At 34.3% G+C, this 24,676-nt stretch overlaps 3 protein-coding genes across 3 annotated transcripts; 1 reads left to right on the top strand and 2 right to left on the bottom strand.

Moving 5' to 3' along the window:
* Nucleotides 1-8,850: 8,850 nt before the first annotated feature.
* LOC9317699 (serine/threonine-protein kinase-like protein CCR2) lies at nucleotides 8,851-12,488 on the bottom strand. Its single transcript, XM_002881587.2, has one exon. It carries the CDS (start codon nucleotides 11,286-11,288, stop codon nucleotides 8,964-8,966), a length of 2,325 nt encoding a protein of 774 aa, XP_002881633.1. The 5' UTR covers nucleotides 11,289-12,488; the 3' UTR covers nucleotides 8,851-8,963.
* A 1,065-nt stretch (nucleotides 12,489-13,553) lies between these two features.
* Nucleotides 13,554-20,083, top strand: LOC9317700 (uncharacterized protein sll0005). Its single transcript, XM_021027565.1, is given in 17 exon segments — nucleotides 13,554-13,812; nucleotides 13,815-14,021; nucleotides 14,432-14,607; nucleotides 14,783-14,924; nucleotides 15,050-15,102; nucleotides 15,313-15,456; nucleotides 15,548-15,652; nucleotides 15,738-15,863; nucleotides 16,246-16,443; nucleotides 16,566-16,672; nucleotides 16,762-16,924; nucleotides 17,053-17,118; nucleotides 17,677-17,770; nucleotides 18,194-18,306; nucleotides 18,541-18,611; nucleotides 19,018-19,171; nucleotides 19,426-20,083. Coding segments are annotated over 17 exon segments (2,427 nt in total). The 5' UTR covers nucleotides 13,554-13,709; the 3' UTR covers nucleotides 19,831-20,083.
* Nucleotides 20,084-20,213: 130 nt separating this feature from the next.
* On the bottom strand, nucleotides 20,214-24,068 carry LOC9315855 (MLO-like protein 12). The gene is made up of 15 exons (XM_002881588.2): nucleotides 23,814-24,068; nucleotides 23,533-23,590; nucleotides 23,149-23,393; nucleotides 22,930-23,046; nucleotides 22,774-22,834; nucleotides 22,333-22,421; nucleotides 22,164-22,238; nucleotides 21,991-22,085; nucleotides 21,821-21,870; nucleotides 21,678-21,718; nucleotides 21,409-21,582; nucleotides 21,281-21,316; nucleotides 21,121-21,188; nucleotides 20,953-21,013; nucleotides 20,214-20,818 (listed from the first exon to the last, which is right to left on the bottom strand). Exons 1-15 carry the CDS (start codon nucleotides 23,928-23,930, stop codon nucleotides 20,375-20,377), a joined length of 1,731 nt encoding a protein of 576 aa, XP_002881634.1. The 5' UTR covers nucleotides 23,931-24,068; the 3' UTR covers nucleotides 20,214-20,374.
* Nucleotides 24,069-24,676: the final 608 nt, after the last annotated feature.

A 24,676-nucleotide genomic window follows, 5' to 3' on the forward strand; every position in this document is an offset into this window, starting at 1 on the left:
TTTGGATGGTAATTAGTTTGTGAGATTTCGGACAAAAGAAGAAAACAAGTTAACTTCGGTCGGAATCGTGTGTGTAATTTCTTTTAAAAACTTCAAACAAGTCCTCCAGTTACTATATCATTACAATATCAACTTTTATCTTTTGAAAGTTATGTATTTAACCCCTTTATACAGTTCATAATTAAGAGATTAGGCTATGTGTGGAAATTGTTGAACCAGAAAAACTTTACGGTTTGCATAAAATACAAAAAATAAGAAATTGAGAAGTCAATTACAATTCGAAACAGAACGAGAAGACACACTTTCTGGCTCTAGTATGTGCTTTTTGGAAGTTTCGTGTGATCTTTCTAATATTCAATTCCAAAAATATTTCACCAAGCAAATCCGTTTTTGCTTCGACATCATTGGGCCAATTACGTAAGACATGGTTAAATACTATTCAAGAAACGGATTAATCATTGTTTTTTTTTTTTTTGAAACGGATTAATCATATATACTTTTTTTCCCAATGCAAGAGAAGGATTAGTTATACAAAACATGCAAAATGCAAATACGGTCTAACTCTAAAAAAAAAGTAGTCATGTATAGCAAGACACTAACCCATTTTACTAATTTGTTCGCGATATATGTTTATAGGAAATGCATGTGGGATGTGTCCGAATATCTTTCAGCGAATGTTGAATAATTTATTTTAACTCAAACAAACAATAGTTATTAAAAGCCACCTTACATCTATTAAGAGCCTAAATAAGGACAAAGAAAAAACAAATACGAATAAATCATTGGAAAAACGAGTAGTCACATTAGGTTAAACACAAACACAATTACACAAACGAATGCTTATTAACAAGCACTGAGGAATATTTAAATTTTAAATAGTCATGGGTTGTCGACAATAAAAAATGGTCATGGCCTCATGGGCCAACAAAAGGTCAAAGGGGTCAAAATTAAGCTAAAGCCTGAGCTAGTAGGGTCCTAAAATCGAATTTCAACCATTTCGTCTACTTCTGTTTTCTTTTAATAATCTGGCGATGAATAATTTAGTAGTACAGTATTAATCTACTGAAAGTGGTCTGACCATTAGACTCCCCTTCTACGCTTATTATATTGGCTAGACGAGTTCAATCCACGTGTTATGCTGGTTATAAACAAGTTAACTAAAAAACTTTTAAAACTGATGATTTATTCGAACAAAATTTTGAATCCTATATTAAAAACTGAAAAGGTTTTAGATAATTTGAAACGCAATAAATTGCGAATAGTTTTGAAAAAAAGGAAATAGAAAACACACAAACTTATATATATATCAGTGAAGTAAAACATTTATTTAATCATTTTCTTTGACTAATTTAAGTTTTGTTTCTTCAAGTATCCAAACCTGATTAAATATGCTAGTAATATTATATAATAACTTTTTTGAAAGAATATTATTTAATAACTTTATCTATTGTATATACATGTATGTTATATATACATGAAAAATTTCACAGAAATTGTTTGAATTATTTTTTAATTTGTTTTATTAAATAATAAAGAATATTTATTTAATTAAAATTAATTATGAATATGTCAACTATCTATCTAGATCCGAATTATCGCATTGAGGACTCGATTTTTCAACTTATTCAAAAATTGTTCGCCTATTTTAGTATATTCGCGGTGTCATGATAACTACCAATGTTGTATATGCTTAATTTTTAAATGCAACATAAATCAGCCGGTCAAAGCATTGAATTGGAAAACATATAAATAGTAGTAACTTAATTAGTCGCAATTCAACAACGTGAATTATCATTTCCTAAAAAACAAGCAGTAAAAGAGGATATAAAAAGTAAAATAAAAGTCGGAAAAAAAATAGGATATGGCCTAAATTCGACATGTTAAGAAGAAATGCTTGCAACTTACGGAAAAATCGACTAACTAGAGGCTAGAGATGTCACGATTTTGGTAGAAAGATGAACTAAGTTTTAATCAAGTTTAGTTTGAGTTTAATCTCAAAACAAACTCATTTTAGGACTTTAAAAAGAAATAGGGTGTGTGGATTGATAAGTTGGCACCTACTTTGCTTGGAGTGATTATTGATCCCGCGCCAAACGATTAACTGCATCGTATGTTTGGAGACTTTCTAATTTACGCGTGGACCACCAAACTAAACATAACATCTAAAGTATCGTCACGGATAAATGACGCCTAGCTACCATAAAAACACTTCCCATGTTGCTCTTTAAAACATTGTTATTTTTTACTTGAAATATAAGTCCTATCATATTATTACCTATATGATTTTACATCATTTGGCGTGAAACAAATGGTCACGGCTGCCAGCAATAGCCGAAAAATGCAAATATATACTATTTTGAAAGTGTTCCACGAGGGTTATAATTGTTTTTGTGAATTCTGATCTGAATACGATGAATGTCAGAAGAATGTGTTTATACTAATACGCCACCATTCACATCAGCAAATTAAATTGTGCAAACCTTAAATTTACAAATAGTTGTAGATACAACTGAAAAATATAAAAAAAAATTTAAGAAGAACAGTTTTGTGGTACGTAAAAAATATCTGATGTAATTCCCAAGTCTTTAGAGTGATGTCCACACTAGGACTTGACTTATAACATGAATGCAATTTATTTGAGAAAATAGATTCACAGAATACACTCGATGCAGATGGTCCACAAATTTACCATTATTCATTTCCATAGATACGTGTGAGCGAATAAATCTACGTACAACTCACATAGAAACACACAACAAATATGAAAAATACATGAGTTATATATACTCTTTCTGTTCTTAATAGTTTCATGATTTGGGATTATTTTTTGTTCCACAAAGTTTAATGTTTTGTAATAATATTATTATTACTTTTAATTGTAATCAATAAGAAGAAAAAAGAAGTGAAACTAAAATTATTAAACAAATAAATAAATAATTAAATAATATAAAAATTATTTTTCTTAATTTATGTGCAAAACCCAAAACATCAAACTTAAAGGAACACAGGGAGTACTATGTAAGAATGTTTGCGCATGCATATATTTCTAAAGACATGTGAATGTGATAATCGGTGGGTAGGCAAAAGTACAGCAAGGATTAGGTAGCTAACACTATGGATTGTTCCTTAGTCTAAACAGAAGAGTCAAAGAGAGAATCTTAGTTTAAAGTATAAACAACTACTTCATTGCTCTCTATATATATACTTTCTCAAAGCCTATGTCCTCTCACTGAATATATTATAGTAATGATTAATTAGTTGCAAGATTATGGGTCGTGACCTTTCTTTTCATAGTTTGTTGCTTACATTATTACAGTAGACAATAGATATGAGGTGTGCCATAATTCTCGGTTAATAACAGCCTTTATATATATGCATATACACAAAGAGATAATTAAAAAGAATACATGTGGAATTGAAATGATAATAATAAAAAATGGAAGTGTGGAAAAAGGTGGAGGAGATAGAGGAATCCATGTGTATCCAAGCACTTGCAGACAAAATGAGCTTCAGAGAAGAGAAAAGCAACCTTCAGCTTTTTCAAGACCACCAGACTCAGAAAAGGAGATTTCAAACACACTCTCTCCTCTTTTAGGGTTCTTATATTTTTCTCTCTCCTCTTCTTTAATTATGTCCTGAGAAAATATCCTTCTCCTTCTCACTTAATCATACCCACCACCAATCCATGATGCATCATCTGATCTCATATGCATGTGTGATGGATGAATGAATGATGATGTGTATGGATGTCTATATTTAGTGGGTGTGTGTGAGGATGAGATGCAAAAGCAACCCCACAAGCAATCCTTGTTTCACTCTCAAAAGACTAAACAAATTAACCAAAAATAAATATATATGCCCTAACTTTAGCCTTTGCCTTTTCCCTTCTCCCTTGCCCTTTCCTTAGGGTTTCTTGTGGGTCTTTCTTTTTCCCTTTGCTCCTTTTTTCTTTTTTTCAGTTATCATGATTTTTTTTTTTCTTTTTGACCCAAACACCTCTCCTTTAATTGGCTTGCCTCTTGTCTACATATACATGTTTATATACACAGACACATGTATCTCTCTCATCCCACCCATAATTGTTTTATATAAACCATTTCTCCTCCTCTCTCAATCACCTTCAATCTCTCTCCTTCTCTTTCTCGATCTCTCTGGATCCCCAATCTCACCTCCATGTTTTGTTTGTTGATTCTCTCATCTTCTCTTTTGTCTTTTCACCAAATCGTCATTTAAGGCTTCAAGAACAGTAACCCCAATTCTTCCAGAAGAGAGAGAGAAAAACAAAAGATCTTCCGATTCCATTCTCGTACATGCAAACCACAATCCATGCTATAGATTGTTTCTATTCCTCATTATTTATTGCTTGTATCTGTTCATGCATGGACCAGGTGGAGATAGTATTACTTAAAAATAGAATTAGACATCTGTTTTAGGCAAATTAGTTTCCTTACATAACCATGTATACGTCATATGACGCCTATACATGTATATAGATGTATATGTATTATATATGTATGCCTGGCTCCCTGTATGCCATATGCTGAGCTCATCGAGTATCGATGACCTCCGTGGATGGCGTATGAGGAGCCATGCATATCCTCATACATATATATACATAATTATGTGATGGTGCCAATTGAATTTTGCTGATGAGATTGTTTTGTAGACGTCTTTGTTCATTGCCTCATCATGTGTAGAAGATTAATAGAGGTACCTCATGAATCAATCATATGTTTGTTAGATATTTTGGTGACGCTCTCTCTCTGGTTTCGTTCTTTCAATTCGTAGTTTTCCAGTACACATGTTTGTCATATCGTAAGCACTTTTTACGAGGATTTCTTCTGTGTTCACATACGTTTGGCATTTTGTTTTATTTTTTAAAAGGAAATGGTTAATTATAACGATAGCTAATTATTACATTCCCGTACGGTTCAGATAGCTTTTGTATCTTTTCAATCATATCGATTTTATGAATCTAGTTGTATATATATATATAACTTGTGACCTACCCTTTTATCTTATAACCTAGTGGTGTTTATTAATTTTTGATTTCAAATGCACAATTGTTTACACATGCACGAAGTTGGAACACCACACATTTTAATTTGGAGTTTGTTTTCGTGAGGTATCGCAATAATTGCATCTGGTTTGTTGGTCTCACATTGAAAATGCCACACATTTATAGTTTTGTAATGAAAATATATAGACTACTTAAGATCTAACCTTATACAAAGTTCAAGAACTAGTAAGAGTTGATTAGAAATAGACTAGGTATTCTAAATTCCTTCTTCCCGATATATATTGGTTACAAACTATATATATTGATATGTATTTCGTAAACTCACTAAATTAAATCATATTTAGGTAGCTAGACAGGAACAATAATAAAAGTTTGTGAAGTACTCTAGTAATTTATCAATATACTTAAGCAAAAAGACAGTTCATATATACGCAATAAATAAGTTGTAGCCGTTATCTCGACGCCATTATGGTAACATCTATTCGTTTGTCACTTTTTGGTGTGACTGTTGTTAATATATTGCAAAATTTAAACTTTAGGAGTGTTGATCTCTTAAAGGTTTGATTACAAAATGACATTTGAAAGGATCTGTAAGAGAGCTTAATGAGTGATTCATAGTTTTAAGTCGTTTGTCTTGGTCTATTACTGTAACTCTTTAGCTATTATTATTCTCTGACCAACTAATTAACCTTACAATATTTGTTGTTCATGCAAGGTTCTTTGATTCTTTATATTTGTTGTTAACGATATTTACATATGAAAGAAAAAAATATACGAAATGGAAATGTATTAAATTGGCAGAAACCCTAGGAAAGGGTGAGCCCTGCGGTGCCTGTAATTAATTATTCCAAGCATCCATCCAACCACGCGTGAGACTGTTGACACAAACACACATGACAATGTATAGCCTCAACTTTTTATAGTTTTCTTTTCACTTTTTCTTCTTTTTTTTAACAAAATTTTGTTAGTTACTTTTTCTTCATTTTTAAGATTCTTTATTTTATTTTATTTTGTTTAGTAATGTATGTAAACATTTACATATATACTTCATTTATAGAAGAAAGGAGAAATGTTTTAACTATAAGAAAATATTAGGTGTTGTTGTAATTCCTGGGTTGTCATGTTAACAAGATGTATTCCTATAAGAATCATGGATATTTTAGACTTAAGAGATTTTAAATCCAATAGTAACATTATAAGTGTATCAGATTTTGAATCTCTATGATTGCAGAAAATAAAACATTATAAAATTTATAAATTATATATGAAATTTTTAAAATTGTATGGAATAGATTTTGAATAAATGTGTTTGAAAAAAAATAAAAAATAAATGTGCTGTATAACATAGATAAATATAATATTAAATATCTTTAATCTAATAGTAACTTTTTTTTGTTGAATCTTTAGACTTAATATATTTTAAATAAGTAAGGAACAGACTCAATGTATGCGTTAGGAAGAAACATTCATTAAAAATCTCTATACGTACCAAAATTCGTTCTAGTCTCAATTATTTGATTTCACCAGTAATTCAAGGAGTATTCGTTTTATAGTCTCGTAGTATATCACTTCACTGAATAAATAATTCATTTTTACGTTTACTTATATGCTAAATATGAAGTTTGATATTGGGACTATAAAACTATGGGTGGTAAGGTAATGATGAAAGGAAAATAGAAAGAAATAATGTTTTCATTGCTTTGGGAATCAGCTTTTTTTATATCATCAACAAATAAATATTTTTTGTAATAATCATTAAAGAAAATGTTGTTTATAATAATGATAAGGGGATGGACCACACTAGTCCCTATATATCTTGTGATTGGGCATTAGGGAATGATGAAATGTATTTTTTCTAGTATATCAGTCAAAGTAGGTCAACAAAATAATTTCAACAACCGAGGGCCACGCTTATTCCACTTTTTTCGAATCAATTATTCTTAATTCGAACTCTCTAATTCTAATTATACTTAGGCCATTATCGATCTTTGTGATGTGATATGTGTGTATGTTACGTATAAGACAGATTCTACCGTGTGGTTATTAACTTATTATCTATCTCTATAATTTTCGTATATTTAAATCATTAATATGTAGAGATGTCAATTGGGGTAGTGTGGTTAGGTCCAAGTCCGAAGAATTTCTGGTCCATCTTTAACGAAAATTTTGGGTTAACAATTTGGATGTAATGCTTTTTAATGTTTAAGCAAGTTTAGGGTTGTCCTAATCTGAAATAGGAAAGAAAAAAAAACTGATTTACCTATGTATATGGTATTTCTTAAAAAGTCAAAATTTGTATTGTAAATTATTCTTTTTTTTTTGAAAGAATAAATTATTCTATTGTAACGCTTAAAACTTTAGAATAATCATATAACGACTGTCAAACCTTTATTATAAAAAAAACTTTAACGACTGTGTTTTAGTTTTTTTTTGTGGAAGAGAAGAAGAGACGAAACTCTTACTCGTTACACGATCGATTTTGGTTTGTTCTTTTTCAAATTCTAAAATCTAGCTAAAATGAAATAATTCTTCATCTCAAAATACAAAACACAGTTACAGAGTTACTATATAGATTTGTTTGTTTTCTATTTGAAACATTAACACGGTTAGTTTCTAAAAAGTTTTAATGGTTTTCTATAAAGTATGTTAAATTTATACACCTTAAACTTTGTTAGATTTTTAAGATGAAAGTGCTATAGACTGATTTCTCTTCTTTTTTCTCATAAGTTTATGATTTGGTAAATCAACTAAACTACAACAGAGGCCCAAGTTGATGCGTGTAATCAAACCCATTAAAGAGACTAAACATATGAATGAATCAAAACTAAACCCGATTAAAAGTAAGAGTTGATTGAGTGTATGACATAAATTTGAGAAGTAACTGCTCTTTCTTTTGTGCCATCAATTTGTATGAAGAAAGAATAAATACCTAGATGAAAACCAAAACTGATCTTGGTTTTCAACCGGTTTAGCTAAGTTTTAATTTATTTTTCAGATTTAGAATAAGATTTCAACGTGGCAATTTGTAAGATTTTAATTGATAACCGGCCCAATTTGAGCTAATTCCATTAGTTCTGAATTGCCACGTTGCCATATGTTAACGAAGTCGTTATTCTGATAAGTTAATAATGGAAGTAATGACTAATGAAGATACTTTTCGAAAAAAAAAAAAAAGATTGAAAATGAAAACCCTCTAACAAAGATAAATAAACACAAAACAATTTTTTTTTTTTTGTCAACAGCTTAAATTAAGCGCTTAAAAGAGCCTATCCTGCGGAATGTTGTTTACATAAGTGATGTGAAGCGGTTCGGTACGAACTTGTCGAGCCAATCTATCCGCTTTTACATTTGCGCTACGAGGAATTAAAGATAAAGAAAAACTTGAAAATTCTTTCCTGTCACTCTGAAAATCCTCTAGGTACACTGAAAAAGCCGGCCATTCGGTTGGAGAAGACACCATCTTCACCAAATCTGAACAGTCTGTAAAGAAAGCTACATCTTGGTTGTCAGCACCAATCATACACTTCATCGCCCAAAGAAGAGCTTCGACTTCTGTATGTAGAGGAGATAAACTTCTACGGATGTTGGCAGCTCCCATGGTTGGCATCTCTCCATTTGATGATGTACAATACCATCCTGTTCCTGAATAAGTATCGGTTCCTTTCCATGATCCATCTATGAAACAACGATATCCTGAATAGTTACATTTGATCCTACCTAATAATATTCGACGGCTAAATATGTTTACATTCTGATCATAAGAAAAAGGAAGAGACTGAGAACATTAACCAGCAAATGCAGGTGCAACAACAGATTCTAGCTATTAACAATTTGACAAACAAATCTGTGGGTTTATTACTTTGATAATCAATTTATCATACAATTTATAAGGAGAAATAAAAACAATGCTGAATATATTTCACATTTTGAGAGGCTTCAGCAACTAAAAGGTGAGTCCAGACTTGACGATGAGATCAAGAAAACTCAGAATATTTTTGATATTGGGTCGTTCGTTGGGGTTTTCCCTCACAGCAAGCTCAGCTAATTCAGCCAATTTAAGCAAAGGCTCTACATTTCTTGGCAAACCAATGTTCCTATCGATAATCGCCGCTGCTTTTCCTTTTCTGATCAATGGAACCGCCCATTCCGCAATCCCGGGAGGATCAGATTCTCTATCGATAGCTTTTCGCCCACTTAGTATCTCAAGAAGCACAATACCAAAGTCATACACATCACCTTCTCTATCACTATTGCTTGAATCCCTTTCATTCGAGCTTACCAATCCGAAATCCGCTATTCTTGCGCACATTTCACCGTCTAACAAGATGTTGGACGTTTTCACATCTCTATGAATTATTGGAGGATCTACTTCGTTGTGTAAGTAATCAAGTCCTCTTGCAGCCTGCAACATGATCTTCAATCTCATGCTCCAATCCAGTTGTGAAAGATCTCCATGGAGATGATCATGGAGCGTACCGTGCGGCATGTACTCATAAACCAAAAGCCGTTCCCCCATCTCCGAGCAATATCCTAACAAATTCACAATATTGTTGTGTCTGATTTTGCAAAGAATCTCTAGCTCCGACTCGAAACCTCGGTTATTAGAGTGAATGATCGTTGCAGCATTCGCTCTTTTGACCGCAACATGTATCCCATCAGACAAAACAGCTTTGTAGACAAACCCGAAGCTACCTCTTCCGAGCTCGTTGAATTCTTTGAACCCGTGAGTCGCATCTTTGAGCTCCGAAAGACGGAAGATTTTGGTCTCCCCGAGAGATACAGCGGTTGGTAGAAGAACTGACTGAGGGACGGGATCAGGATCAGCTTCGACAGAATTCTTATCGAAACAGAAGCAACAAGTCATTTTGCTTCTCTCTTCATCATCTCTTTTACTATCTTGTGTCATCTTTGGAATGAAAGACAAACCGATCAACATCACCAAGAACCCTAAAACAGAGCACCCTATGATGATCACCAATCTCCGTACCTCTCTCTGCTCTTTCTGCTCGTGCTCTTTCGATTTCGCAACCCGAATCTTGCAGATACCGTAACAAGAACTGTTCTGACATAGTGAACAAGGAGTACAGACCCGGTCCGCATTTGGATTACAAGTGCTGGAAGGAAAATAGCCTTCCAAGCAACTGATTCCACAGCGTAAGCAAATGTTGAGGTTATGAAACGAGCACAAGCTAGTGAGTTCAGATTCTTTCAAGATACTTGCATTGAAAGCAAACCAGCCATCACCACAATTACCGCGAGGCGAACACATCCCGGGGCTACATAACTCCAAAGGAGGACTATAATCCGCTTTCGAAGAATCATGAACTCTCCAACAATCAAGAACCAAATCAAGCTCTCTAACTCCACAAGTTGTAGAATCCGAAGACGAAATCGCCACAAACCCAGAAGTATTAGGAGCTGAAGCTGACGACGAAGAATTCAAGTTTCTTCCCCAACACTCAACCCCATGATCATCCTCACGGATACCACAATAATGATTAGCACCAGCTGAAAGCGCGATAAACCGAGGCCGGTTCGGTAACAAACCAAACTCTGTTTCATCTCCAAAGCATTGAAGTTGACCTGAATCTTTAGAGACACCACAAACAGAGTTCCTCCCAGAAGCTAAAACCTCGAATTCTTCATTATTGGAGAAATTCAAAAGGTTTGATTTTGGTCCCCAACAAACCAAGTCTCCATCTTTAGTAACACCACAAGAAAACCCATCTCCAGAAACAATCTTACGAAACATGAGACTATCTATATAAGGATTATGAAAAGAAGAATTCCAAAGAAGACCAGAAGTGAAATTAGTGTTATCACTATACTCCCAACAATGAACAGGACCATAATCAGGACCTGAATAGTACAATCCACTTATAGCACAAACATGATTGCTACCAGAAGCAATCTGTAAGTAAGAATTATACTGAAAAGCTCGAGGAACGAGATTCTCAGAAGGATCTTCAAGGTTCCAACAAAACGCACGCGAAGTGTTCGACGTAATGGCGCAGAGAAAACCTTCACCACCGGAAAGTGAAGTCATTGGAGGAGAATAACCGGAGATTTCACCGGGTGGTCGGTTTAAAGATCGGTTAGTGTTTCCTCTATCCCAACAGATGGCTTCTTGCTTCCCACTTGCGTCAATGGCGCAGAAGAATCCGTTTTCGCCAAAAGCTGCTGCGATTGTGCCTGTTGAGCCATACCCAGAAACTGTGACGATGAATGATGAAATGGTGAAGAAGAAGAAGTGGGAATTGGGTTGCATTTTTGGGTTTTAGTTGATAAATGTTTTGGAGAGATGATTGAAGAAGGTTGAGGAAGAAGAAGAATTGATCTGAGAGGTGATTGAGTAGACATGTTAATGAATGCACTTCCTGTTTTGTTTTTTTTTTAAGAATGAATAAAAATTGTAATAATAATGGAAGTGAGCTGTTTATGTCTGCGCGAAGGTTCATTGGAGAGAGACAATCCAAGATTACAAAATTGGTCAGGGGAGATGGAATTTACCAAACCAAGAAAAAATTAATCATTTTAGTTTTTGTACTATGAAATAAATAAAATTCTGTACGGACATTTACATTTGACTGTTAGGATCAGAGCTCTGTGTTATGATATTGGAAATGGCGACGCATTACAAAAAATGAGTTTTTAAAATTGTGTGTTAGATAGTTACAAGTTCCTAACTTCCTATATTAAGAAAATTAAGGCAAATGTTTTTCACAGCAATGCAATTATTAGGAAGAAGAAACAAAGGTGGTGTCGTGCAAATTAGAGTACGGTCAAAAGGATTTAATAGTTGACTTTGCATTTAATCATATGTTCAAAAGGCACATGCTTTTCTCCACGTGATATTAGCTTAAACAGTGCCGATAATTAACATATTCTCTTTAGCATTTACTTCTTGTCAACATTCGATATTACTAGCTATAACGTTTGTTTGGACTTTTTGTAGGATCGGATTCAATTGTTTATAAGGTAGTTAGTTCCAAGGGACCAAAAACTAAATCAAATCTTTGATGTTATATGATTCATCTCAATCAAGTTATACGAAGCATAAGCGATACTGATTCGTCTAGAGTAAATTACACATGATGTTAGTATGTTACATGATTTAATTTGATGACAATGTTTAGCTGAAACAGTAATTATTGCCGAAGTCTTAATGAAAAAGTTAGCCCATAATTAATCATTATCAATTCAAAGGTGGCTAATTAGCTATCTTCCTTTCTGTTTTTACCCTGTTGAATAAATTTTTTAAGAAAGGATGAGCTCAACTTTCATAAATTTACAATAACCACATTATCATACTAGTCAACTTTTCTCAAATAGGTTGCTCGCTTAAAGTGCGGTTACCCACATTTTCAGTGAAAAAATGGTTTATTCATTTTACGATAAACAAATCAAACACAATTTTTGTGAATAATAATGTAGTTAGTTTCGAATTTACCGTGAAACGAACACACCAAACGTGGTCAATGGTCATTGTTGACACTCGGATTAAAACTTAATTAATAATGTGGCAACGTCAAGTCTTCGATTATGTGCTTAGTTAAGGATATTCTGTACATTAAACTCCAACGAGAAACTACGTAATAGCATGTGAGCATTGAATTAAGAACTAACCAAAATCAATTGTTAATTAGGATAATAATAGAGGAAGATCGCACACAGGATCACACCAGATTTAGGGAAGCTTGAAGAGAGGACATCGGCTTGTGTTAAGTGGGCCAAGTAGATACTGTCTTCTCTGTCTTTTACGCCAACTCATCTACATGCATACATGATACATTCATTAAAAAGTTATAATACATTTATACAACCACTTGTCTTTTTTTTTTTTTTGTATGTCATTGAATTACAGGTTGTTCTTACACATTTTTCGTTTAACATATATCGCCCTATATCAATAAGACAAATAAAATTTTAGATCATTAGGGATAATTAACATTAGTTTACACACATAGGTGGGTTATGTCCGGTCGTCACGGGACGAGTTAGAAGAATCGTAGGTTTTGTAGGCTAAACATGCCGCAGATTGCAGTCTGTAGAATTTATTGTTTCATGCAAATTGCAGACCAGACTGCGTGAACCTTTTTTGTCAAACACTTTAATAATAATTTAAAGTAAATATTTTAAAGAATATATTATCTATGTTATATTTAACTTGTATAAACGATAAACAATGTAAGACATAGACTATATATATTATCAATATAAGGGTGATAAAATATATTATTCGGTTTGTTATGTTTGTGACGAATGTCCAACATAGATCATATCAAGGTGTATTCGTATTATATGATTTGGTTACAGTATCACTCTTTTAATTGTTTTGTTTGCAAGTGGTTTGGTCTAGCGTGATCTGGTTAATGTCGAAACGGATCTACAATATAGGCAAAGATTGGGCCCACAGGCCCGATACTGTCATAATTTTACTTTTTTTTTTAACCATCTATTACTGTTGATTTTCTTACCGCTTTTGGTTTTTTACCAAATCGGACCCATTTATTCGAGAGACCAATTTTAAAACCTTATCGCGACGACTCTTTGAAGCTCCGTTGCTTACGTGGATCACTCCTCTCCGCCACAAAAACAAAACTCATGAGCTAAGCCGTCACTCTCACTCTCTGATGTCTCCCAAATTCCGATTTCAATTCTAAACTTAAACCTATTGCTCCGATCAAACATGGCATCGGTATCTCCATCGCCGTCTTGTTCCACCATACCCACACCAGTTCGACACTCGTCTCGAACATGTTTCGCCGTTGCTGAATTGAGACGATTAAAACAATTGGTCTCAGACACTTCGCTGATGTTGTACGCAATGACGTTGATTTCCTCAAGAACAAAATCGGCATCGGACTCTGGTGGGCTAACGAGGCTTTTCGTGTACCGGAAGTGACTAAATCCGCTGAGGAATTGTTTTGGCTTCGGCATCTTGAGGATCATGCTTCTTCGAGTTTGGAGTCACAATCTTGGCCTCAACCTTCCTACTCAGGTTTTGGTTTTCGATTTCGGTGATCATGATTGTTAATTTGTTGCTTGACTCGATCAGAATAATGCTTTGATAGATAGAACTTAGTTCTGAACTATTTGATGCATCGTTCGAGAAAGTAGTCCTATGAAAGAGAGCAGCTTTTTCAAATGTAGAGCTTTTTAGATGTCTTGCAATGGGGCATTGGTGATTATAAAGTTGAGAGCTTTAGGTTGGAGTAACAGTGGAAGTCGATTGTTGTCAATGATCAAGTAGATTGATTTTTCCCATCAATGGCATTCCTTTAGATTTGGAGAAAATGTGATAGGTTAAATTGAACTAAATAAAAAGCCGACGAGACCATTCCTAACATATTCTTCTTGTTCACTGTTAGTGGTGATCATTTGCTGATGCAGTTCGAATTGTTTTGGTAGGGCTCTCTGGGGTGGACTTGTTCATGGCTGACGTCAAAGCCTTGGAAGCATATGCTGCTTACTTTTACTGTCTTTCTAAGATGTGGTCTAGACCACTTCCTGAAGTTTATGATTCTCAAGCTGTTGCAGATTACTTTAATTGTAGGCCGCATGTCGTTGCCTTTAGGCTTCTTGAGGTATCTGTTAAGAGTTTTGGTTGGTTCTGTTACTAATCATTGAATCATTTTAAACTTTGATAAATGCTTTAGAGATACAGATGACGTGTTTCGTTTAGCCTAACACATTAGTATTCTTGTTTTTCTTGAGTGACAGAAAATTCGGATGTGATCTTATTTGATTTTTAATATATAGGTATTTTCTGCGTTCATGGTTGCTGCCATCAGATTACGAACATCAGCATCAGACAAAAGCAAAAGTTTAGAAGCTTCAGAGCAGAATTTTGGGATGGTGTTGAAAGAAACCATGCTACATTTGGGTCCAACTTTTATCAAAGGTCTGGCGTTTAGCGTATTATTTTGAAGTATGAAACTATCCATCAGTCACCATTTACATTTAGAGCCATATATTAGATACTTTGCTCTGTTGCAAATGATACTTCCCTCTCTTCTGTTGGTCCAGTTGGTCAATCGCTTTCGACGAGGCCAGATATTATTGGGACTGAAATTTCCAAGGTCAGATAGAAGTTATGATCGCATTTGTCTTAATCTCTTAGCTTCTAATTGTCAGTCGTATTACTTTGTATAACGTAATGTCTTGCTAGTGCATGTTTCCATGGTTCTTTCTCCATTCTGCATGCCACATTTGGTTGCTCTTAGGGATGCAGCTGTCTGACTATGTTAGTTTTCATATGTCATTAACTGGGTTATGATTTGAAACTGCAGGCACTATCTGAACTGCATGACCGAATTCCTCCCTTTCCCTGGCCTGAGGCTGTAAAAATCATTGAAGAGGAATTAGGTGGTCCTGTCGAGTCATTCTTTAGCCAGTTTTCTCAAGAAACTGTAGCAGCAGCATCCTTTGGTCAGGTATTTACTCTGGTTTTTATCTTACAAGAAGTAAGTATCATATGAATGAACATGTAGGTTGCAAGCCTAATACTTGATATGCAACTTTTAGGTCTACCGAGGAAGAACTCTTGATGGTTCGGATGTTGCAGTGAAAGTTCAGCGCCCTGATCTGAGACATGCAGTGCTACGCGACATTTACATTTTGCGACTTGGGGTTCGTGTGAAATCTACCAAGTAATGTCAAATCAATCTGCTTGAATCATGTCATAGGTATATGATATTTCTTTTGATTGGTGCAGCTAGGTGTATTGCGAAAGGTAGCAAAGAGAGAAAATGACATTCGTGTATATGCTGATGAGCTTGGAATGGGTTTGGCTGGAGAATTGGACTTTACTTTAGAGGCTGCCAATGCCTTAGAATTTCAGGTACTCGCCATTAGGTTTAAGAAAACATGATACTTTTAGAGGCTGTCAATGCCTCTGAATTTTTGGCTGTAAAGAACCGAAAGTTAGTTTGCCAAAAACAAAATGAAAAAAGTGTGACAAAAAAAAAGTTAATGTTTTATGCTTCTTCTGATAGAGATCTTGCGTTGTTCCCTCTAAGTGTGATGTGCTCATTATCTGTCCATGCGTTAAATTGTGGCTTATATAGCTTGTGCAATCAATGTTTAAATGTTGTAATGCTTTTCCTTTACAATGTACTCTCCGTTCGTGCTAGTATCTATATTATTTCCTTAATTTTTTGGTTTAAGTTTAACGGAAAGCATCTAGTATGTTTTGACTGATTGAAGTACTTCATTTCTTGAAGGAAGCTCATTCACGATTTTCCTATATCCGGGTTCCAAAAGTATATAAGCATCTAACGCGCAAAAGAGTTTTAACCATGGAATGGATGGTTGGTGAAAGCCCCACCGATCTACTCGCAATATCTTCTGGTTACTCTGATCATGACAATGAGAGTCATGAAAAGCAAAAAATTGAAGCGAGAAGGCGTCTTCTTGATCTAGTAGGTTAACATATGTTTTGTAGCATAAAACTTCCTTCTTGATCATGTTAATTTGGTAGTACCATTTTGCTAGACTATATGATGTTCAAATGGCTGAGATTTCTTTTTAATTTCCATTGTAGGTGAACAAAGGGGTAGAGGCAACACTAGTTCAACTCCTTGATACAGGTATTTTGCATGCAGATCCGCATCCTGGAAATCTGCGGTACACAACATCAAGACAGATAGGGTATCTCTTAACCATTCATCAGCGTTACTCAGAAAATTCTGACTTTGACAGGATGATCTTGATTTGATAACCACGTGTTTCTATGCAAGGTTTTTGGACTTTGGTTTAGTTTGTCGGATGCAAAGAAAACATCAGCTTGCCATGCTCGCATCAATTGTGCATATCGTAAATGGTGATTGGGCCTTTCTTGTTGAATCTTTGACTGATATGGATGTCATCACGCCAGGTGTTAATACCCGTCGTTTTACTCTGGTAAATATATAATTTCTGATCTCAGATAGTGTAGTGTATTTTTCAATTAGAATATAGCTTAATGTTTTGTATGTTAGATTTTCAGAAGTTACTATTCTCATATCTTATGATTCTTCAAAATAATACAGGATCTGGAATATGCATTGGGAGAGGTTAAACTTATAAACGGGATTCCTGATATCGAGTTCACCAAGGTGAGACATGTATTTCACAAACTGTTCTTCATTGACAAAAAAATAGTTACGTGGAGTATCTACCCCAAAGACTACCATTCCCAAAGACACTTTTAGTTCTTTATAAGCCCTAACTCCATACTATCCTAACCAAAAGGACTATAGTTACCTATGTGTTCGGAAAGTGAACGGCTCTTTAGCTCGACGAACAATGTTAGGGTAAGTAGCATAACCTGAATGCCAAAACTTTCAGGAATAGGTCATACATTTTCGTCTACTTTAGAGAGGCAAGTATACTTATATTTATGACTTTTAACTCTTAACACATGGTATATCTGATTAGAAGAGTGGTTTCTCTTACATTTTTTCACATTCTTCTCTGTGTTAGTATCCTTGAACCTAGTTACTTAAAGTACTAGGATGCTAGGAATTTCGATCTGCACTCTTATATTGTAGCAGCCTCTATCTTGTAGCTCGTACATGAGAATGCTACCGATCTACAATGGTTATAGTTTTATCTTCTGGATGAGTACCATTGGATTCACTAATATTTCTTCCAATGCTTCTAATTTTGTCAAGGTGCTTAGTAAAATAGTCAAAGTGGCCCTGAAGTATCAGCTACGCATGCCACCATACTTCACACTTGTTCTCCGTTCTCTTGCTTGCTTGGAAGGTAATTGTGATTGAGTCCTTGATTCTTTGTTTGATGGTTTGGTTATCATGGGTTGAAGAAATAGAATATCATCAAAGCATGTTTTAAATATATCAAGATAGAATCCGCCTTTTGAGCTGGTATCTGCATCTGCATGGATCGTGTATTATGTATGGTCAATGTTGTATTATATTTTTTCTTAACCTGGTGCCTGTTTGTTATATGGCTGTGATAGAAAAACAAAACATTATCCAGGAAATTATCTTAAATGAGCATGGATGACATTATAGTCAAGATAACTTCATTTGTCATCTCATTCTAGCCATGCTTGGTTTCCATTACTTGGCATTTTGCGTCATTCTTTTTGTTGGCTTATATCCTAAAAGAATATTCAGTTCGTTTGTTTCCACTCTTTAGTTATTTGCGTTCTATTTGTCTTCCCAGGTCTGGCTGCAGCTGGAGATCCAAATTTTAAGACATTTGAGGCTGCATACCCTTTTGTGGTTCAAAAACTCATCACTGAAAATTCAGCTGCAACAAGGAAGATTCTTCATTCGGTATTACACACTTTCTAGTGCCAGTGATTTCTTAGAATCACTGAAAATAAGATAGAAACTTTGTTTCTCTCTCTCATAAAGCTAATGGCAGAAAATACTTGACTTTATATCGTTTGTAATACATTTGGGAATTCAGTGACATATCATTTCTGGAATTTGCACTTGTTTGTTTTCACTGTGAATTCATTCTTTCACTGTGGATAATTGATTAATCTCTGATGATGGTGTATGTAGGCAGTCCTTAACCGAAAGAAGGAATTCCGATGGGAAAGGGTTGCTCTTTTCCTGAGTAAAAGTTCGACGAGGTATAGTGAATCAGACATTTGACTTATCATTTTAATTATGTCGAGTTATCTTATAGTTCTGCTGCATAAAGCGTTGGGCTAGGTATTATGGAAATGATGGGAACTTTAGTGCCTCTGGCTCTCTTCTAAGTACTTTAGTTCAGCAACAGAGAACCATAGTGAAATTTCAGAAGTCTCAGATCAATATAATTCCGAATTGTGTGACTGAAAGTTAATAACAAGCAGTCACATGGCTCAAAACAAAGAGCAAGTACTAGGTATTAAAGTAGCTTTGACTGGTAATGATTAGATCCTGAAATAGTGAATGATCTTAGCATGCATATCCTGTCTTAATTTGCCCCTGTATGTTGTTTACTATTTTGTATAATAGGTCTCTGTATAATAAGTTATTTTGTACCTTCCATAGGAAACAATCGCCACTGGTAACGTTATCGAGGGATGAAACTTCTGTTGATAGTAGTTCCAATCTAACGGACAAAGATGCTGACAATGTAAGTCTGGTCTTGAGACTTTTGGCATCCAAAAACGGTGTGGTTCTTAGAAGACTCTTGATGGCTGCGGTTAGTTTTTACATCCTCATTGCTATTCTTCCCGTCGTTTTGCTAGTTTTCTGAACGTATAGATTAATCTTTAACAAAGTAAACAGGGAATAAGGTACCGTTCTGGTTATGGTCATCATTATCCATTTTTATAAATGTTGGATCTATCACCATGTTGACTTTAACTCGTGATTTAGGTAGATTTGTCATATATCTGAGGAAAAATGACCGTCTGAGTAATAAACTTTGTATTGTTCTCTTGCTTTGACAAACAGAACGGGACTTCACTGATCCGGACATTTCTTTCAAGAGAGGGACATGTCATCCGCCAGAAACTTTGCATGACAATTGCAAATACGATGTACCAATGGATGGTTGGAAGCCTCGGAATTGAATCCCTTAAATTCATTTCTCTTTCAGACCCACCACTATCTTCAGGAATCAACATTACAGTCAAAGACTTCAAGATTCTGATACGCGACAAACGTGTCAGAGTGATACTGAGAAAGATACTGGAGTCTGCAAAGAGTGACCAAATTTTGATGCTCAGATTCTGCTGGACTTCTTTTGTCATGTTTCTCACAACCACTGCTCTCGCTTGCCATCGGTTTGTTATATCGGTCTCTGAAGGTTACATCAACTACTTATCTCTGTCTGCTCCAGTTGCACTTCGTACCTGAACATCTTACACCAACACAGAACCAGAAGCATCTAATGTATATTGTTGTCAAGACCCCCAAACAAAGGGTTCCTTTGTAAGAGGGCGAGATTCCATAGAAAGACTAAAGATTTTCGTGTATAGAGTTGTTCCATATCTAAGACTATCAGACTATCAGACAATCATTGCCTGTCGTAGTGATATATGACCATATGTTATGATTACAAGCATAAAATCCGAGACATCAAAGATCCTTTTGCTCTGCTTCAAGAACATTTAGACTTCTCCACTCTAAAATGCCTCAAGAGTGATATCACATCCACCGAAACCAATCCAAAACGCGGAAAATTTGATTGAATTGGACAAGTCTCATTTGGTGGTACTTTAAAACATACCAGTTAAGTAGATGTAAAATCTGTCTACTAATATGATATGATATCATAAATCGCTAAAGCCTTTGAGCTTATAGCAAAATTCATATAAAGAAACAAGAAAAGTGTTCATTCCTAAGTTCATATCATTTACAAAGAATGAACAAACAGCATGTAAAAAGTAGAAAAGTCCTATCACTTCTTGAACGTAAACTCAGACAAATCAACCTTGACATGCTCAATAATCTCCTTCTCTTCTCTAACAGGACTTGCCATGTCAACTTGAGGATGATGACTATTGCTGAATTCAGAATCTGTGATCTCACGCTGGTAAGAGTGATTCTGAGATTCAGGGTCGAAGAAATGCTGATGGCCATGGCCTTGGCCGCTATAATCAGAGAATCTAGGAGGAGAAGGAGAGGCAGTGAAGCTGGTTTGTTGGTCGAGGCTGCGGTTATTGTAGTTGTGGAGGAGATGCACCGGTGACATGCCATGTGTTGGCGTAGTAGGGCGGCTCGAGTGAGGTGTGTTAGATCCCGAGTGTCCATGTTTCGTCTGTTTCTTGGCTGTGTGGTGCCATTTCTTCAATGCATTGGCTACCCTGTCGTTGAATATGGTCGGCCTCATTGATGTTCCCATCTGCAATCACATTTAGTGTTAGAGAAAGCGTACATCCAAAATAAGCTAAACAATATATGGGACAATCACAATTTGTAGCAAGCCTTTGATAATTTCAAACATGATGCTTAGCAATTTAAAATTTGAAGTTGTACCTGAGTAACAAGAGCATATAGAGGTAGAGTGATGTAGCTGCATAGAACTTGTATTAATACCCTGCCATATACAACAAGAAGAAGTTTGATGTTAAGGTTCAAAACATACATAAGATAATTTTTTTGTTGTTGTATAGTATGTATATATAGTTGAAGAAGTTAACAAACCCCATGGTGATCCTAATTGCAATATCTTCTGTTTTGTGGTGGAAGCAGTTTTTGAGTGTGAATTCGTACTGAAAAATGAATTCCCAAACCATATTAATTTATCGAAAACACTTTAAATTACACAAAAAAAATCGAGAAGAGATAGATTGTTATTGCTCACAGTGCTCCAAACGAAGAAAGCCAGTTGAAATGCATTCTGTAAAAAAAATCATTGAAGAACAAAATTTAGAAAAAAATCACAAGGAAATAAATAAATGATAAATATTGTAAAAAAGTAAAAAAGTGTACCGTGAAAAGAACCAAGTGAATGAGGAAGAGAATGAAACGAGGACGACCAAACCAAAAGAGATCATCACCCGGTTCAACAACAGGAGCTCCTTTAACCACATCTCCTTTTTCTTGAATTCTTAATCCCAATTTCGATATTATCATTTGAAGTTTTGCTCCTACTATCAATATTACCTTCAATTTAAACCAACCATATACAATTATTATTTATTCACAACTACATAATTAATACATTGAAGACTTTGAAGTTAAAAGTGTTTATTACTTACAATCAAGGGAATGAAGGGCAGCCAAAGATATGAGTCCCATCCTATTTTAATTTGAAAAAGACATCGAAATTTATAAGATATTTAGTTGATATACAAAAATTTGCTTAATTTCTTAAATGAATTGTTAGAGAATTAGGACATACCATGTGTATTGGTCAGTATGAATAAGACAGCAATGCACCATATCAGTGGGCTGCATTCACACAAAGATGTGAACTAATTCAATCAAATATTTAATTTTTGTGGACGATTAGATTATTGGAAGAAAATATTTCTAAACTTGATTTAGATAAAAAAAAATTAAGGGACATACCTTATACCGACAACCACCGTGAAATCTTGTTCCAAAGATCTTTCAATGTATTTTTGAAAATCGAAACGAGCTGCACTTCCTGCTGGCAAATGTGCCTGCACCAATTGGAGTAATTACTCAACAATTCAGAATTTATTAATCCATCTATGCTAGTAGTAATTATTATTACTTACCATAATAAAGCCATGTCTTAGTGTAAGATAATCTACTTTTGTCACTGATCCAAAGAACTGTCTGAAGAAACATGTCTGCATTCCATCCATAAGTTTTGTTGTCAATTTTTAACCAAATTATAGAATAAAATTAGTAAAAAATTTTAAAATTAAAGAAATGAAAACTTACAATCCAGAGGGTAAATGTAGACTTGCTCCATATATTCAAATGTCTACGTCCGAACGATGTATCTCTTGCAAATCTGAACCTCTCTGGATCTATAATAGTTAAATTAATCAGAGGACAGAACATATATAGTTAAATAAAAACAAAAATATGATGTTACTTTCTTGCGTTAAATTGTTTATTCATGAGTCAAATAAAAGACGTTGTATCATTGGATAATCTTTACTTATATGTTCGATTATCTAAGTCAATAAAACAAACAACTAATCAAATCAAATAAAGTAACTTGAGTTGAGATATAGATGAATAAACAATTCCGACTGATACGCGATCAAGATGTTAACGTTGGCAACGTCAACTACCGGATTATTAGTCTTTGTTTTCTTTGATTACTACTACAAAAAGAAACTCTATGGCGATGAGATCATGTATGTATGTACATACCATTGGCATATTGGTACTCAATTGTTTTGGTCTCTCTCTCCCATGACTTCCATTTCTTCATCTACATATTACATAACCATATATAGATTAAAAAAAATTAAACACATACAAATATATGAATGAACTTGTACAAAATACATAGAGTAGATCATGTACCTTGGTCTTTCCTAAAGCATAGGTTATAATGCAGTAGAGAACATGAAAAACAGCGAGCACAAAGATGAATATATGCAGCTGGTGGATACCATAAGCAGATACTAATGCTACTTTCCCCTGAAACAAAAAAAAATGAAATCAGATTCCGATATATATATGTTTTTGCTAAACAGAAAAAATGGGAAATTACTATAATCAGTAAGTAAATATGAGAATTGCCTTTTCTGCACATTTGTCATAACCCTTGGTGGCTAAATTTCGGCGAGGACTATAAAAGTCTTTGGAGTCAAAATCTTCAAGAATTTTGCGGCCATCGTCGATATAATCTTTACCGTATTTAGCAATTTCTTGATGGTTGCTACAAGGATGCCAAGTCGCAGCAATATTTCTTGGAATGCAAATCTGGGAGACTGGTGTTTGCAATACAACCAATAGAAGCGATATGAATCCCAGAAGCATCAACTCTATTTTCATCACAAACCAACAACAACAAAAAAAAAAAAAAAAAAAAGTTAGTCGAGAATCCAAATAGAGAAAGATCAATCATATTGTCATATAAAAAGTCGTCTTTGATGACAATTTTTTATTAAATAGTGAACTTGCCTGCTTTAACCTTTTCAAGAGCTTCAGATAAAGCTTTCTTGTGCTTCTTTTTAAACCACTACAATAAGTGAATAGAAGAATTAGAGATTAATTATGGGGTTACGGAATAAATTTTGATTTCCTGGTTAAGAAAAAGCGAGATGATGCATTAATAACCTTAATATGCCGAAGTAATATAGTAATTAATGAAATTAATTAATGTGTACTTTCGTATCACTTGGAGAAAAGCAAAAAGAGAGAAAGGAAGATTTGGAAATATAAAAAATGGAAAATATACGTACGTGACCAACAAAGTGCAAGAAGTATTCGATCATGATGGAAATGAAAAGGAGAACGAAGCAAACAACAGCAACAGCCCATGTTGGTGTCTCCTCCAACGATCGCTCTTTTATTGCCATTAGTTTCACTGCTCAGAACTCAAAAGCTTTTTTGTTAAACTTTAAACTCTTAAGTTTCTTAGCTTTTAGGGTTTGGCAAGTTTTATCTATAAGGGGAAAAGGGGAAAGAAAGTGATATGGCCTTTGTTCCTGTTATGTCTCTATATATATATTGGAATAGAAACAAGATGCATATGTTTTTTCTTTGGAGAGGGAATTATAAAAGAAAGTCAAACAAGTGAAAGCCGCAATTATTTATTATAAAAATAAGAGAAACGAAGACTTTTGACTAATTCAAAGATAACGACTTGAGATGAAGTGAGATGAAGATAACGCCGTGTGAACTTAGCTACCACTTCTTATGGTATATATACCTTAAAACGATTTTTTCAATTTTAAAAACTAAATGTAGTGTTCGGTCGTTGTGATAAAGACCGAAATTTTGTTCATGAGGCGCATTCATATTTTATGACTTTATGGTACGATCAAAGAAATGATTTTTTCGCAGTAATTATTAATGTCTGCAATGTTGAACTGAAAATATTTTTTAACATATCATAATAATCTATTGAATGAGGTTATATAAAATGTTCTTTTAAGAAAAAAAAAGTGAAAGAATCTCTAAACCAAAGTATGGTGGGAAAATTTTCCATGCAAAAGAGATTAGTTTATCTACTTTTGGCAATAAAATAGTGGCCAAGAGTTAAACGAGCGATTTTTTTATTTTTTATTTTTTTTTGCTTGGGGTAAAAACCGAGCGAAAATTG

This window comes from Arabidopsis lyrata (assembly GCF_000004255.2).
Source record: "Arabidopsis lyrata subsp. lyrata unplaced genomic scaffold ARALYscaffold_4, whole genome shotgun sequence".
Lineage (NCBI taxonomy): Eukaryota > Viridiplantae > Streptophyta > Magnoliopsida > Brassicales > Brassicaceae > Arabidopsis > Arabidopsis lyrata.

Bases quoted from the DNA above. Each gene is read 5' to 3' on its own strand.
- LOC9315855 (XM_002881588.2), bottom strand. From the start codon at position 23,930: ATGGCAATAAAAGAGCGATCGTTGGAGGAGACACCAACATGGGCTGTT. The intron at 22,086-22,163 runs GTAAGTAATAAT...CAATTGGTGCAG, and splicing joins TAAGACATGGCTTTATTATG to GCACATTTGCCAGCAGGAAG. The intron at 20,819-20,952 runs GTACAACTTCAA...ATGTGATTGCAG, and splicing joins TATATGCTCTTGTTACTCAG to ATGGGAACATCAATGAGGCC.
- LOC9317699 (XM_002881587.2), bottom strand. From the start codon at position 11,288: ATGCAACCCAATTCCCACTTCTTCTTCTTCACCATTTCATCATTCATC.